The sequence below is a fragment of the Mirounga angustirostris genome, unplaced genomic scaffold (genome assembly GCF_029215605.1).
Source record: "Mirounga angustirostris isolate CCGP_5_RB_7025 unplaced genomic scaffold, mMirAng1.0.hap1 SCAF_9, whole genome shotgun sequence".
NCBI classification, from domain to species: Eukaryota; Metazoa; Chordata; class Mammalia; order Carnivora; family Phocidae; genus Mirounga; species Mirounga angustirostris.
Genome location: NW_026991717.1, coordinates 9,011,023 through 9,027,009, shown reverse-complemented (window position 1 = coordinate 9,027,009; position 15,987 = coordinate 9,011,023). Strand labels below are relative to the sequence as shown.

Here is a 15,987-nt window from a genome sequence, read left to right as displayed (position 1 = left end):
CTTCTGCATGTGGCTGTCCAATTTTCCCAACACCATTTTGTTGAAGAGACTGTCTTTTTTCCATTGGACATTCTTTCCTGCTTTGTCAAACATGAGTTGACCATAGAGTTGAGGGTCCATTTCTGGGCTCTCTATTCTGTTCCATTGATCTATGTGTCTTTTTTTGTGCCAGTACCATACTGTCTTCCTGATGACAGCTTTGTAATAGAGCTGGAAGTCTGGAACTGTGATGCCGCCAGCTTTGCTTTTCTTTTTCAACCTTCCTCTGGCTATCCGGGGTCTTTTCTGGTTCCATACAAATTTTAGGATTATTTGTTCCATTTCTTTGAAAAAAGTGGATGGTATTTTGATGGGGATTGCAATGAATGTGTAGATTGCTCTAGGTAGCATTGATATCTTCACAATATTTGTTCTTCCAATCCATGAGCATGGAACGTTTTTCCATTTCTTTGTGTCTTCCTCAATTTCTTTCATGAGTATTTTATAGTTTTCTGAGTACAGATCCTTTGCCTCTTTGGTTAGATTTATTCCTAGGTATCTTATGGTTTTGGGTGCAATTGTAAATGGGATCGACTCCTTAATTTCTCTTTCTTCTGTCTTGTTGTTGGTGTATAGGAATGCCACTGACTTCTGTGCATTGATTTTATATCCTGCCACTTGACTGAATTCCTGTATGAGTTCTAGCAGTTTTGGGGTGGGGCCTTTTGGATTTTCCACATAAAGTATCATATCATCTGCAAAGAGTGAGAGTTTGACTTCTTCTTTGCCGATTTGGATGCCTTTTATTTCGTTTTGTTGTCTGATTGCTGTGGCTAGGACTTCTAATACTATGTTGAATAGCAGTGGTGATAGTGGACATCCCTGCCGCGTTCCTGACCTTAGGTGGAAAGCTCTCAGTTTTTCCCCATTGAGAATGATATTCGCTGTAGGTTTTTCATACGTGGCTTTTATGATATTGAGGTATGTTCCCTCTATCCCTATTCTCTGAAGAGTTTTGATCAAGAAAGGATGCTGTACTTTGTCAAAAGCTTTTTCTGCATCTATTGAGAGGATCATATGATTCTTGTTCTTTCTTTTGTTAATGTATTGTATCACGTTGATTGATTTGTGGATGTTGAACCAACCTTGCAGCCCAGGGATAAATCCCACTTGGTCATGGTGAATAATCCTTTTAATGTACTGTTGGATCCTATTGGCTAGTATTTTGGTGAGAATTTTTGCATCCATGTTCATCAGGGATATTGGTCTGTAATTCTCCTTTTTGATGGGGTCTTTGTCTGGTTTTGGGATCAAGGTAATGCTGGCCTCATAAAATGAGTTTGGAAGTTTTCCTTCCATTTCTATTTTTTGGAATAGTTTCAGAAGAATAGGTATTAATTCTTCTTGAAATGGTTGGTAGAATTCTCCTGGGAAGCCATCTGGCCCTGGGCTTTTGTTTTTTGGGAGATTTTTGATGACTGCTTCAATTTCCTTAGTGGTTATAGGTCTGTTCAGGTTTTCTATTCCTTCCTGGTTCAGTTTTGGTAGTTGATACATCTCTAGGAATGCATCCATTTCTTCCAGGTTATCTAATTTGCTGGCATAGAGTTGCTCATAATATGTTCTTATAATTGTTTGTATTTCTTTGGTGTTGGTTGTGATCTCTCCTCTTTCATTCATGATTTTGTTGATTTGGGTCATTTCTCTTCTCTTTTTGATAAGTCTGGCCAGGGGTTTATCAATCTTGTTAATTCTTTCAAAGAACCAGCTCCTAGTTTCGTTGATCTGTTCTACTGTTCTTTTAGTTTCTATTTCATTGATTTCTGCTCTGATCTTTATGATTTCTCTTCTCCTGCTGGGTTTAGGCTTTATTTGCTGTTCTTTCTCCAGCTCCTTGAGGTGTAGGGTTAGGTTGTGTACTTGAGACCTTTCTTGTTTCTTGAGAAAGGCTTGTATTGCTATCTACTTTCCTCTTAGGACTGCCTTTGCTGCATCCCAAAGATTTTGAGTAGTTGTGTTTTCATTTTCATTGGTTTCCATGAATTTTTTTAATTCTTCTTTAATTTCCTGGTTGACCCATTCATTCTTCAGTAGGATGCTCGTTAGCCTCCATGTATTTGAGTTCTTTCCAACTTTCCTCTTGTGATTGAGTTCTACTTTCAAAGCATTGTGGTCTGAAAATAGGCAGGGAATGATCCCAATCTTTTGGTACCGTTTGAGACCTGATTTATGACCTAGGATGTGATCTATTCTGGAGAATGTTCCATGGGCACTAGAGAAGAATGTGTGTTCCATTGCTTTGGGATGGAATGTTCTCAATATGTCTGTGAAGTCCATTTAGTCCAGTGTGTCAATTAAAGTCTTTATTTCCTTCTTGATCTTTTGCTTAGACGATCTGTCCATTTCAGTGAGGGGGGTGTTAAATTCCCCCACTATTATTGTATTGTTGTCGATGTGTTTCTTTGCTTTTGTTATTAATTGTCTTATATAATTGGCTGCTCCCATGTTAGGGGCATAGATATTTACAATTATTAAATCTCCTTGTTGGATAGACACTTTAAGTAGGATATAGTATCCTTCCTCATCTCTTATTACAGTCTTTGGTTTAAAATCTAATTTGTCTAATATAAGGATTGCCACCCCAGCTTTCTTTTGGTGTCTATTAGCATGGTAAATTGTTTTCTACCCCCTCACTTTCAATCTGGGGTTGTCTTTGGTTCTAAAATGAGTCTCTTGCAGACAGCGTATCGATGGGTCTTGTTTTTTAATCCAATCTGATAGCCTGTGTCTTTTGATTGGGGCATTGAGCCCATTTACATTCAGGGTAACTATTGAAAGATAGGAATTTAGTGCCATTGTATTGCCTGTAAGGTGACTGTTACTGTATATTGTCTGTGTTCCTTTCTGGTCTATGTTGCTTTTAGGCTCTCTCTTTGCTTAGAGGACCCCTTTCAAGATTTCTTGTAGGGCTGGTTTCTTGTTTGCAAATTCCTTTAGTTTTTGTCTGTCCTGGAAGCTCTTTATCTCTCCTTGTATTTTCAATGACAGCCTAGCTGGATATAGTATTCTTGTCTGCATATTTTTCTCATTTAGTGCTCTGAATATATCCTGCCAGTCCTTTCTGGCCTGCCAGGTCTCTGTGGATAGGTCTGTTGCCAATCTAATGTTTCTACCCTTGTAGGTTACATGTCTCTTCTCCCGAGCTGCTTTCAGGATTTTCTCTTTGTCTATGAGACTCGTAAGTTTTACTATTAGATGTCAGGGTGTTGACCTATTTTTATTGATTTTGAGAGGGGTTCTCTGTGCTTCCTGGATTTTGATGCCTGTTTCCTTTCCCAAATTAGGGAAGTTCTCTGCTATAATTTGCTCCATTATACCTTCTGTCCCTCTCTCTCTTTCTTCCTCTGGGATCCCAATTATTCTAATGTTGTTTCGTCTTATGGTATCGCTTATGTCTCGAATTCTGCCCTCGTGATCCAGTAATTGTTTATCTCTCTTTTTCTCACCTTCTTTATTTTCCATCATTTGGTCTATATCAGTGATTCTCTCTTCTGCCTCATTTATCCTAGCAGTTAGCACCCCCATTTTGATTGCACCTTATTAATAGCCTTTTTGATTTCGACTTGGTTAGATTTTAGTTCTTTTAGTTCTCCAGAAAGCGTTTCTCTAATAACTTCCATGCTTTTTTCAAGCCCAGCTAGTATCTTTAAAGTGATGATTCTGAACTCTAGATCCGACCTCGTACTAATGTCCGTATCGAGTAGGTCCCTGGCAGTCGTTACTACCTCTTGTTCTTTTTGTTGAGGTGATTTTTTCCATCTTGTCATTTTGTCCAGAGGAGAATAGATTAGTGAGAGAACAAAATGCTAACAGGGTAACAACGTCACCAGAAAATATACTCTAAAGAAATCAGAAAAGACCTGAAGCAGTGGTAAAAGAAAGGGAAAGAGAGGGAAAGAAAAAGAAAAAAAAAAAAGAAAAAGAAAAAGAAAAAAACAAACAAAAACAGAAGAAAACAAAAAACGGGATATGGTCAAATATGCTCAGGCTGGTATATAGATATGTGCTACACACTAGATTTGGGGTGTATTTTGGTCTGTTAAAAGAAAGTGCCTCCCAAAATTTTAAAGAAAGAAAAACTTATATATGTACAAAAATAAGGGTTGATATGATGAAGGGATGGAATATGACTGTAAAGATGGAAATTATAAAGAATTTTATAAAAGGAATTGATAAGAAGTTGTTTGAAAAAATTAAGAAGAGGATTTGAAAAAAGAAAAAAGAAAAAAAAAAGGGAGAGAATGTGATCAGGCAGGGGAGTAGAAAAAAACCATCCATTAGAGATTTAGGGTATATTTTGATCTGTTAGAAGAAGCTATCTCAAAATTTTAAAGAGAGAACAACTTCTATATATATGCCAAAAATACGGGTAACTACTATGAAGGGATAGAATATGACTCTAAAAATGAAAAATAAAAATGTTTTTTAAAAGAGGGATTGATAAGATGTTGGTTGAAAAAGGGAAAAAGAAAAATTCAAAAAAAAAAAACCAGTTAAAAAAAAACTAACTTTGAAAGACTACAGAATCATGGTAAAAAAAGCCATGGATTCTATGTGCAGTATTCCTCTAGCGCTGGAGTTCTGCCGTTCTCATTGATCAGTAAACTTGGTCTTGGCTGGCTGTTCTCGCTGATCTTCTGGGGAGGGGCCTGTTGCCGTGGTTTCCAAATGTCTCTGCCGGAGGCGGAATTGCCCCGCCCTTGCCCCCTCCCGGCTAAGTAATCTGCTCGGGTTTGCTCTCCGGGGCTTTTGTTCCCTGCGAGCTTTCCGTGCAGTTTTGGAGGCGGAGAGTGAAAATGGCGGCCTCCCAATCTCCGCCCCGGAGGAGCCGAGAACTCGGGCCCCGCTCCTCAGTGAGCCCCCAGAGAAAAGCCGTCAGTCACTCCTGTCTCCCCGATCTCCGGCCGCACTCCTTGCTCACCCGGCCTGTGACCGTGGTTTCTATCTCTGACACCCGACCCCGGGTGGAGTCTCCAAACCCAGCAGATCCCTGCGGTGCACTCCCGCGCGGCTCCTCCCGGGGGAGGAAGGTGAGTCTCCCCGGATCTGCCGCTTGTTGGGTCCCTGCTGGAGGAGCAGTGGCCCGATTGTGCCGCGGATCACGGTTTATGGCCACCCCGAGCTGAGAGCCCGCGCCTGGGCTCCGCCTCTGCAGCCGGCTTCCCTGCTCCGATCCCTGGGAGCTCTGCCACACTCAGGCACCCCCATCTTTCTGTGATCCCGGGGGTCCTGAGACCACACTGTCCTGGAGGGTTCCACCCCCCACTTAGCCACCAGAGTGACGTCCCTCAGCGGAGCAGACTTTTAAAAGTCCCGATTTTGTGCTCCGTGGTTCTATCACTTACCAGAAGCGGCCGACGGAGGCCCCTCCCCCGCCGTCTATCCTCCCGAATATCGCCTCGGATTCACTTCTCCGCACGTCCTACCTTCCAGAAAGTGGTCGCTTTTCTGATGAGAGAGTTGTTGCTCTTCTTTTCTTCGATCTCCTGTTGAGTTCGTAGGTGTTCAAATTGGCTTGATCCCTATCCAGCTGAATTCCTGAGAGGAGACGAAATCCAGGTCTCCTACTCCGCCATCTTGCTCCCCCCCCCCCGATTTTTGGATATTTAATTTGTAACCTGTCTACTTACTCAATTCTTGCCTTATATCTAATAGATTTTCTGTTTCAGTTGATTCCTTTGGTTTGTTTTAGTACATAATCAGTCTTCAAATAATGATAATGTGATTCCTTCCTTTCTAATATGTATGAGTCATTTTTTTCTTATTGAATTGTTTGGAACTTGTCAAGAAATAATAAATAACAGTAGTGAGAGCAGGCCATAGTTTTGGTCATAGTTTTCATAAGGACTGTGTATGTCAAGTATGGCTTGGAATATTGGTTTATCTAAGCACTTGCTCTTGTTAGTGGTAATAATAAATACTTGTATAATCTGCAATGGGCCAAGTGCCAATGTCAAATTTTATATATACAAACTCAATGAATTATCTCAGCAGCTCCATGAGATAAGTATTATTATTTTTTTTCCCCATAACCCAGATGGGAAAATCTAGATACTAATAGGGCAGATGACTTCCCCAAAACCATACAGTTAGCAAGTGGCAGTACCTGATGGCCTGTTTTATACCCACCCCGCCATGCTGCCCCCTCAGGTCTAGAAAGAGTTCATATACTAAGACTTGTATTGGAAATGGATGCATCCATCCAGAAGTTCTTGGTTTTTTTACTGTTCTGCCTTTTGATCTCTTTATGTACTAACAGTTATGTTAGTAGATTTCCTAATGACATCATCCCCATGCCATTCTTAGAAAAATACTCTCTAGATCATGCTGCATAATTATTTTTATATATTCCTGTTTCTGAGCACAAACAACATTTTCTTTAATTGGGTTATCTCTATATGTGGATATATGTATTATATGTAGATTTATGTAGGTATATGTAGATATAATCGGCAGGTAGCATTATATTAGTTTCAGATGTACAACACAGTGATTCCATATATGTTGTATATATTGTGAAATGATCACAGTAAGTCTTGGGAGCATCCATCACCACACATAGTTACACTTTTTTTTTTCTCTTGTGAAATATTTCTTGTAAATCTTTAACTTTTTAAAAAGATTTTATTTATTTATTTGACAGAGAAAGAGAGAGTGCAGGCAGGGGGAGTGGGAGAGGGAGAAGCAGGCTCCCAGCTCAGCAGGGAGCCTGATGCAGGGCACGATCCCAGGACCCCAAGATCATGCCCTGAGCTGGAGGCAGACGCTTAACCAACTGAGCCACCCAGGCACCCCATGAGGGGAACTTTTAAGATCTACTCTCTTAGTAACTTTCTTTTTTTTTTTTTTTTTTAAGATTTTATTTATTAATTTGACATTGAGAGAGACAGCGAGAGAGGGCACACAAGTGGGGAGTGTGAGAGGGAGAAACAGACTCCCCACACGAGCAGGGAGCCCAGTGTGGGACTCGATCCCAGGACCCCAGGACCATAACCCGAGCCAAAGGCAGATGCTTAACGACTGAGCCACCCAGGTGCCCCTCTTAGTAACTTTCAAATAAACAATACAGTATATTAACTATAGTTACCATGCTTAACTTTACATGACTTACTTATTTTATAACTAGAAGTTTGTACACTTTGTCCAACCCCCACCCCTCACCTCTAACAATCATCCATCTCTTCTCTGTATCTGTGAGTTCATCTTTTTTTTTTTTTTTTAGATTCCACATATAAGTGAGAAAATATGGTATTTATCTCTCTCTGCCTGACTTATTTCACTTATCATGATGCCCTTCAGGTCCATCCATGTTGTCACAGATGGCAGGATGTCCTTCCTTTTTATAGCTGTGTAATATTCCACAACACACACACACACACACTCACACACACACACACATCTTCTTTATCCATTCATCCATTGGTGGACACTTAGGTTGTTTCCATGAGTTGGATATTGTAAATAATATTTTAAAAGACATTATGACACTTTTTCTTATCTATGTGTGGTTTGCATTTAATGCCTTCTCTTCTTTGGGGTTTATCTCCTTGAAGCCCTCACACATCAACAACATTCTTGAGGCACAATTTTTTCTCCTCAATTCTGTGCATGTTCCTTCATTGTCTTTGATATTTAACAGTGTGAGTAAATTTTAGGTTATTTGATTTTGGTTATTTATAGGGTTCCCAATGCTTTTTTTGTTTCTTTTTATTAATTGTATCTCATATATTTGGTGAATATGTTTGATCTGCAGACTCTGATTTTTTTAAAGATTTTATTTATTTATTAGAGAGAGAGTGAGAGCGCAAGTGGGCGAAGGGGCTGCTGAGCAGAGAGCCCGAAGTGGGACTTGATCCCAGGACCCCAGGATCAGGAACTGAGCTGAAGGCAGATGCTTAACCAACTGAGCCACCCAGGCGCCCCATTTTTTTTTTTTAATACAAAATAGTTTCCCTTCCTTTTCCTCATCCTCTTTCCCCTCTTTTTTCTTTTTCTTGGCTTCTGTGGTGATTATCAAACTTGTCTGAATCTGAAATTAAATTCCAAAGGGGAGTAGATCACTTTTCCTTAATCTGCTCTAAACTTCATATTCATTCATATATATATATATATATATATATATATATATATATATATATATGAATATTATCCATCGCCACACATATTTACAAATTTTTTCTTGTGCGGGGAACTTTTAAGATCTACTCTCTTGTAAATATTAAATATTAAATATACTACTCTTTAGTATATATTTAAAAATATATATATATATTTGTCATTATTTTAACCTCTTTTTTATCCTTGAGATATTGGAAAATTTCTTGAGGTTGTCTGCTGCATAATGGATTTTATTTTCTTCATTGAACAGTCTGTTAACTCTTTCCATTTGGTTTTTAATTTAGAAATTATATTTTCCATCTCAGTAGTATAGTTGCTTCTGAGCTCCCATCCTATCTTTCGCTGTACTTTTACCAATGCAATCTATTTTTGATCCTTTATGAGAATATAAACAAGAAATTTCTCAGATTTTTCTCATTTCTGGCAGTAAATCTTTTTCATAAAGAAGACATTTGTTTGGTGTTTCAGAGTGCCATCCTTTTAACTGCAGTATTTGTACATAGGTGTAACGTTTTTCCCTCTGTGTATGCTTTAGGGGGTATTCAGTAATGTCCAATTTTATAAAAAGAGATTGGCTTTTCCAGAAGTCGTTGAACATCTTTGGATCTATAGGATACTTATTAGTATCCACTTATAACTTGGGTTTGGGGCTAGAAACAGAGGCCCATGCAAAATTTGAGGACCAATTGAAGACCACCATATAAAGGCAGGACCTCCAAAGATGACGACTTGTCACTGAATCAGTGACATCACAGTGTGTGAAGGGAGAAAGTGAGGATGCTTGACTGTCTTAGCCATGGCTGTGGGTACAGCAGACAAAAAAGGAAAAGTCCTCATTCATAATTTCTAAACACAAATCCTCCTTTAAGCAGGTTTGGGGTCAAAATTTAAATGTATGCTATGGCCCTAAAGGCTTCAAGTCAAGGCTTCAGCCTCTAGTGGTCCCTGGTGGGTCGTCCTCAAGTACCTAGGGGAAGAAAATACAAGTCCTCTCTGGAGCAAAGAGCCTTGAAACCAATCCACAGAGACTTTCTTCAAGTTCAAAAAAATGTGAATTTAGAATCTCAAAAGATCATAAAGTATTTGAGCAGGCAAGCCTACAGTATTGACATTGAACAGGAAGTCAGACAAATGATGGATGTCCACAAAGACTGTTGATACAGCAACAATGAGGGGGAGAATATAAAATAACCATGTTTATAGTGTTCCAGAAACAGTTTTTGAGATGAATGAGTCAAAGAGCAGATTCAGTAAAGCTGGAGAGCAAATTATTAAAATGGAAATATGAAAGATAAAAATATGAAAAGATATTCAGAATTTATTACAGTGATAGAAATAAAAAAATATGAAAGTAAAGGTAAGAGATACGGAGAACAGAGTAAAAATAAATAAATTTAATAGGAGTGTTAGGCTTATCTTTGCTTTCTTTGGTGGGGAGTGGGGAAAAGGCAACACCCAGAGAGATGGGGGGCTTATATTTGTCTAAAACTGATGAGAGACACCAATCTGTAGTGTCAATAAATTACACGTAAAAGAAATAAAAATAAATCTAAATGTACTTCAGAATATAAAGGAAACAGAAAAGATCTTGCAACCTGTGGAAGGGAAGTCTCCTCATTTATTAGGATGCTACAACTTTTTAAACAGTTTCAGGTATGCAGATGTTCTCTTGCGAACATCTCTCCTCCAAATTTCTTTATTTTATTGGCAAATCACAGCAATAATGTCTGAAAGGGTGTATGTGGTATTGGGGGGGCCACCTCTGCCTTCATTGCCAAATCATCACCAGAAATCACATCATTACATGCTTTGTATTTTGCTTTTTTCCCCACTATCATTAAATTATAAGCATTTTCCATATTGTTAAATGGCTGTTATAATTATTGTTTTAATGGCCTTATTTTAACTCATCAAATTTATTCCATCATTATTTCCTTAGTCATTTCTTCCTTACTAGATAGTTGGTGTTTTATTTCCTTCAAATTTTGATTATTATATATAACTTTGACATAATATATATTTTATGCATGTAGCTTCACTTTTATTTTGAATCAGTCCCTCAGGAAAAGTTTTCAGAAGTGATATTACCATGTCAAATGTCATTGCATTTTGTTACGTACCAGCTTTTATCATAAGAGTCAGCACTATGTATTATAAATTTGAATATATTTCTATCCATTTGCTGGGTGTAAGAGGCATTTTTATTTAAATAATAAAATATAAATAATAACACTTGGTTATTAATTGCTTTTCTCCTTTTGCTCACCAATTATCAGTATCTATACTTTTTAAACATCGCTTGTGGAACCTATGTTTACCTTACCAATATGTAATTTTCTGTATTAACACAAATATTCTTCCCATAGCTATAATATTTAAAAATTGTGTGATGATGAGGGTAGTAGCCAATTTCGGAGTCAAATGTACATGTGAATCAACTATCTGGCTCACCTAACACTCATTTCTAACACCGTTCTCTCTTTCCTGTCTCTTTTAAAGTGGTTGAACAAGCTAAAATATTCAGTTACCAGACCATTTTAAAGCTGGAGTCGGCTCTATTACACAGCTCTGGCCAATAAAATATAAGCAAGAGTATGCTTGCCTCCTTTCCCCATTTTCTCTTTCTCCTTGTTTGAATGATGTGCTGGCTGGACCTACAGCAGCCACCTTGCAATCATGAGAAAATCGGGAGAATGACAGATAACGGTAGTCCTGATTTTCTCAGGACACTGAAATAATGCCATGAACTTTCTACCCCCAACTTATTATGATTTTTATTATGAAAAATAAAACTCCATTTGTGTTCAAGCTACTATAGTCAGTCTTTCTGTTACTGGCTATGGGGACAAAAATCCTAATTAACACATACAAGCTGGGACGAGAGGAGAGTTGGGTCTCTATTTTAATTAAGACTCACTTTTAAACTAGCCCAAAGCCAGCTTTATTTATAAACTTGTTACTGTAAACGCATGATAAATGACCCAAGTAGATATCAGGCTTTCTAAATTTTGTCTACCTGTTTTCTGGATCATATCCAGAAATGTGAATGTGTCTCCTGAAGCAAAAATGAAATAAAATATTTAAATCTTCATGACATTTGACAATGGCAGAACATAATTAAAGGCATTCATATACTTGCCACCCAAAGATGTGAAGTTCCAGTTGACAAATACGATATGTATCCAAGAGATAATACATTCCATCCACGTAGAGCCGTTGCTCATCCATTTCTCATGATATTGAGGATAAGCTATGTAATAGGCTATTGGCTCCCTGCCAGGGATATAAAAAGGCAATTACTACTCAGTCCTTGCCTTCGAGGATTTCATTTCCAGACTGGGTATGGAGGTGAGAGGAGACTATCCATATAAATAAATATCTTGGATATTGTGTGAGAGTAAAAAGAGTAGAGTAGTAAAGAGAGACTCATAAGGGAGAGCAAAATGGAATAAGTGATTTGCTCAAGACCCCACAGCCAACAAATGGTACAAATCCCTTTAATCAAGGGCTTCTTGACAAGTCTTTTTTTTTTAGGATACCAACCATTGCTTGAAATAAATGGACCAATATTTGGGATATGGAAATATTTTTGTATTATAAAAATGCTGTCATTTGGGCTGTTGTTTATGGAAGTTGACCTATGCAATGGTGTTGCCCCTGACCTATCACTATGGCTCATGCAATGAGATTTGTCCAAGGACTTGTCCTTCTTTTGACCTGTTGTGTGCTCTGCCAGATGCTGGGGTTATACATATGTATCAGGCATCCTATCCTGGCTTGAGGGGCCGGATTTGGTTCATATTCTTGTTTACTCTTTCTTGCCACCAGCAAGGTGGCTGATTAAGGAGGAGGGCATGGCCTTTGCTTCATAACTCCCCACACAGCTGGCCATTCTAGAATGAAGAAAAGCAGCCAGGAAAACAGAGTGCAGGGGGAAGAACTGGACCTTAGAACTTTCGCTCATGGGAAGAGACAGATTTTTCTCTCTCTTTAAACAGTGATCTTTCCTATTGACTTAAGAAAAATAACTTGTTAAACATCTGTCTTCCCCTCCCACTGCTGCTGTTTATAGAGGAACAAGACTTCCCTTAACTCTGAAGCAGTGTCTCCTTTCTTTAGGAAAACAGGTGTCCAAACATGCAGCAAATCAAATTTTCAAACAGCTGAAATAGACTTTCTACTTTCCTTTATCCTTTTACCTAGAAATTCTTTGTAAGGCTGATGATTTCCGAGTTTGGAATTTTGTTTTCCCTTGTGATGCTTATGACCAATCTTTTTGAATTTTCACTATCACATCTCTGTTCCCTGCTATTTGGATATGAAAATCTATTTAGAAATAATATTTAACTATTGATACTTTTTCATTGAAATGAAATGTATTTATAAACATAAAGAACTCAGGACCACATTGAATTCTGTCATATTGAACATATTTACTAGGAATAAGGAAGAAGAAATTGAGCTGATATTGACGAGCATTTTGTGGACCCTGGAGTATCACTACATGCCTAAGTATGTGGAGGGAATCATTATGATCTCATTTTTCAGATGAGAATATCAGGGCTAATAGAGTTCATTAAGTCCAAGATCATGCAGTCAGAAAATGGTGAAGTCAGGATTCAAACCCAATTCCTATCTAATTTCAAAAACCATGCACTTTGTACTTCATCACGTAATGGAGTTCTTCCTAGTCTTTGTATAGCGTTTTGTTGAAGAGTCAACTCACGATTCACTTACTAGACTCTATCACTGTGAGCTCATGGCTAAACTATCAGCTCCATAGGTCTAAATCTCCTTCTCTATTTAATGGATGAAATAGCAACACCTACCTCATAGGACTTTGGTAAGTATTCATTGAGTTAAATGCATGCGAATGGGCTCAGAACAGTATCTGGCACCTCGTAAATGCCCAATAAAATTCTTAATTATTGTACGTTACTTCATGGATAATAGCACAGAGTAAATATCATGGCTTTGCTCTCATGTACTGTCACAGTACAGATGAAATAAATGCTGGTCTTGTTGTTCTTAAGTTTTGGTATTTACATATGAAGGATCTCCCTCATTCTTGTCCACTGGTTGACAGATTTATGGAAGAGAAAAGGCATCTTTTAGTATAGTCGTTTACAATCTTTTATTTCAACAGTGGGACCCTTTTTAAAAATACAGATGGAAGCACTGCTGTTTTGTTGAAGTGGGGGAAGTGACTCCTGGAACCCCATGCACCTCTCTGCCCTTCAGGACCCCTGCCAACTCTTTACTGTCTTTCCTTCTGGGAAACCCTGAATGACACATAATGCAGACTGAGAACCACCAATCCAGAAAGCACCCAACAAAGCACAATAGACAGTGACTGATAAATACTATTAATTCTCAATTTCTATGATGGGCATGTGTCCAGGAGTCCTTCCTCTTGATTTCAAATTGTCATCACTCTGTTCCCATTAGATAGTCTTTGCTAATGGTTTTATTTACCTGGCAGGGTCTCCAGTTTGGCACCAGTGAGCTGGAGGAGATGGGAGCCATGTTCTGCTTGAGTCTCCTCATCTTGGAACTCAAGTCTGTAAGCTGCAGCCATCAGCTCCTGACCTGGGCAGCAACTCTCCTGAATGCTGATGAAGAGACCCTGGACCACCACCTCCAGGGGTAAGACACTCACAGGGGTGTGAGGGAAATTTGGACCTTGGTGTTCTGATTGGAGCACATCTCTGAAATGAAAGCCAAGTGGTCCTACAGGTTGTTGACAAGGAGAAAATATGGAGGAGCCGCCAACTGAAGGTAGGGGCAGTGCTGGAGCCAAACTGGGGCATCCTCACTTCTTGCTGAACACAGGGAGGATGCTGCCTATTCGTATACATAAATGTGTATACAAAGCTACATGTATTTATAAACATGCATTATTAATAAATTTTGCTTATGGTAGAGAAGATGCAGCTTAGCAACACACACCCGCATCCACCTCTGCTTATGCTTGCCAGTAATGTGTTTATATGCATACAGGCATCATTTTGTAGCCACTCCTCAGCAAAAAAAGGCAATTTCATTGCCAACATCTAGGAACCTGGGAACAAGAAACATTTTACTCTCCCCATTCTTAAATAGCACTGTTCTTTCTCAGCACATGAGAAGAACCACCTGAAGATAATTAATACAGTGGCCTGGAGACCCTGACTCAAAGCCACCGCAGGGAAATGGTAGATCTCAGAGAAGTGTGAGGATCATTAATGAGTCAAGAGAGGGAGAACCATTATCCAAATGAGCCCTTTTGATGCCCTTTACTGTAGACAGATATTTTAGACTTGACCAAAACGGATTCAGGGGGCAAGAAAGAAAGATATAATGGCCATGTGAGAAAAGAGGGACCAATAAAAGTCAGAGGAGTCAAAGAAGACTAAGTCATTGTCCATACTCTGAGCCAGGGAATGGATGGAGCATTGAACTGTTGGGGGAGGAAGTGCCTGCTGGTTAACCAGGAAGCATCTCATCATGCCCTTCAGGTCCAAAGGCAGAGAGAAAGCCATTAATACTGGGGCCATTTTGTTTCTAGCTTTATTTTCATTAATTTTCCTCCTGCCACTATTAGGCTGCAGTTCCAGTGTGACTTCCCACCAAATGGCCAGTCAAGCCTAGAAAGATCTAGCAGCGTAAATTAATTTTGCTTTGCAAGGCACTGGTTTCTCTGAGACTTAATTACCTAAATGCAGTAATTAACTTGCTCATCACACTGTGCTATAGATCAGAGACCATGGAGACCTAAGTAAATCTGGACCTCTTTCCTCCCTAGAGACGCTGCCTCTGATTTCTTTTGTTTTGACATCATCACTACCGCTGCCCACGCCTTCAGTACCGCTCGGCGCCCCAGGCTTGGCACGTTTGGCATCACTGTGGCGTTTCAGCCTCTTCCCTCTGACAGCAAGCGCTACCACCTGCCAGGATATATATTTCAACTTGTCTTGTCATCTTTTCCTTTGCTAAGCTATGTTGGGTGCAGGCATGCCTGAATTTTCTTTCTTTCTTTCTCCCCCCCCCTTTTCTCTGCTGCTCATTGAGGGAAAATTGAGCAGACCTGGCATTGCTTGCTTTCCCTGAATTGATTGCGCCCATCTGTTTGATCCAGTGCAGTGAGGATTAGTTGCCTGTATGCTGGAACAAGAGGAAATCTATCAAAGAAGTGCCTCTTCTAATTCCAGTCTAAAGAATTTGGTGATGAGCTCCAAATACAATGGCTGCTATGTGGGTTATCATAGAAGGTGGTATTACCCGCTCCTCCATGCCACCCCACACTCTTTGACTGTCAAATGACTTTGCAAAAGACCTGTCACAACGGATAAACAACTATTAATTTTTCAGTCGCCACCAGCCCATGCGTCCTGAAGCTTGAAATCCTCCATGACCTCTGACCCTCCTTAGTCTGGTGCAACTTCTTAAGGGCAGGATCCCTAAGCATAGGCTGTGATTCATGTGCGTGTTTTAAATAGACTTGAATTCAATTTAAGAGGCACGGAGTTTGGGCGTGAACGGCAGGATGGAATTTGCCTATTTCACCCAAAACATTTGTATCTTAATCCGCCTTTCTATTCATCGAGGCAGTTGACCAAAATGGATATGGTTCCTGCCCAAAGGACCCAAAAACTGCCTGCCTGAGAGGAAAATCACTTTGAAACTATCTTGACTGAGAAAATATGCCAGCCAGTAAGTGTATATTCATTAAAGGATGGCGGGAGGGAACTTAATACAGTAAAATCTATTGGTTTGCAATCAGCAATAGGCTGTTTGAGTACCTTTGATTAGTTTCTGATTCATGAGATACAATAATCAGTAGAGCAGAGT

General features: G+C 39.3%; 1 protein-coding gene across 1 annotated transcript in view; it reads left to right on the top strand.

Annotated features, from left to right (window-relative positions):
• AGBL1 (AGBL carboxypeptidase 1) overlaps positions 1–15,987 on the top strand; it is an 805,329-nt gene that overhangs the window by 561,317 nt on the left and 228,025 nt on the right. The window contains exon 22 of the mRNA XM_045901694.2: positions 13,640–13,803. Coding sequence (XP_045757650.2) covers positions 13,640–13,803 — 164 coding nt within the window. The remainder of the gene's footprint in view (positions 1–13,639; positions 13,804–15,987) is intronic.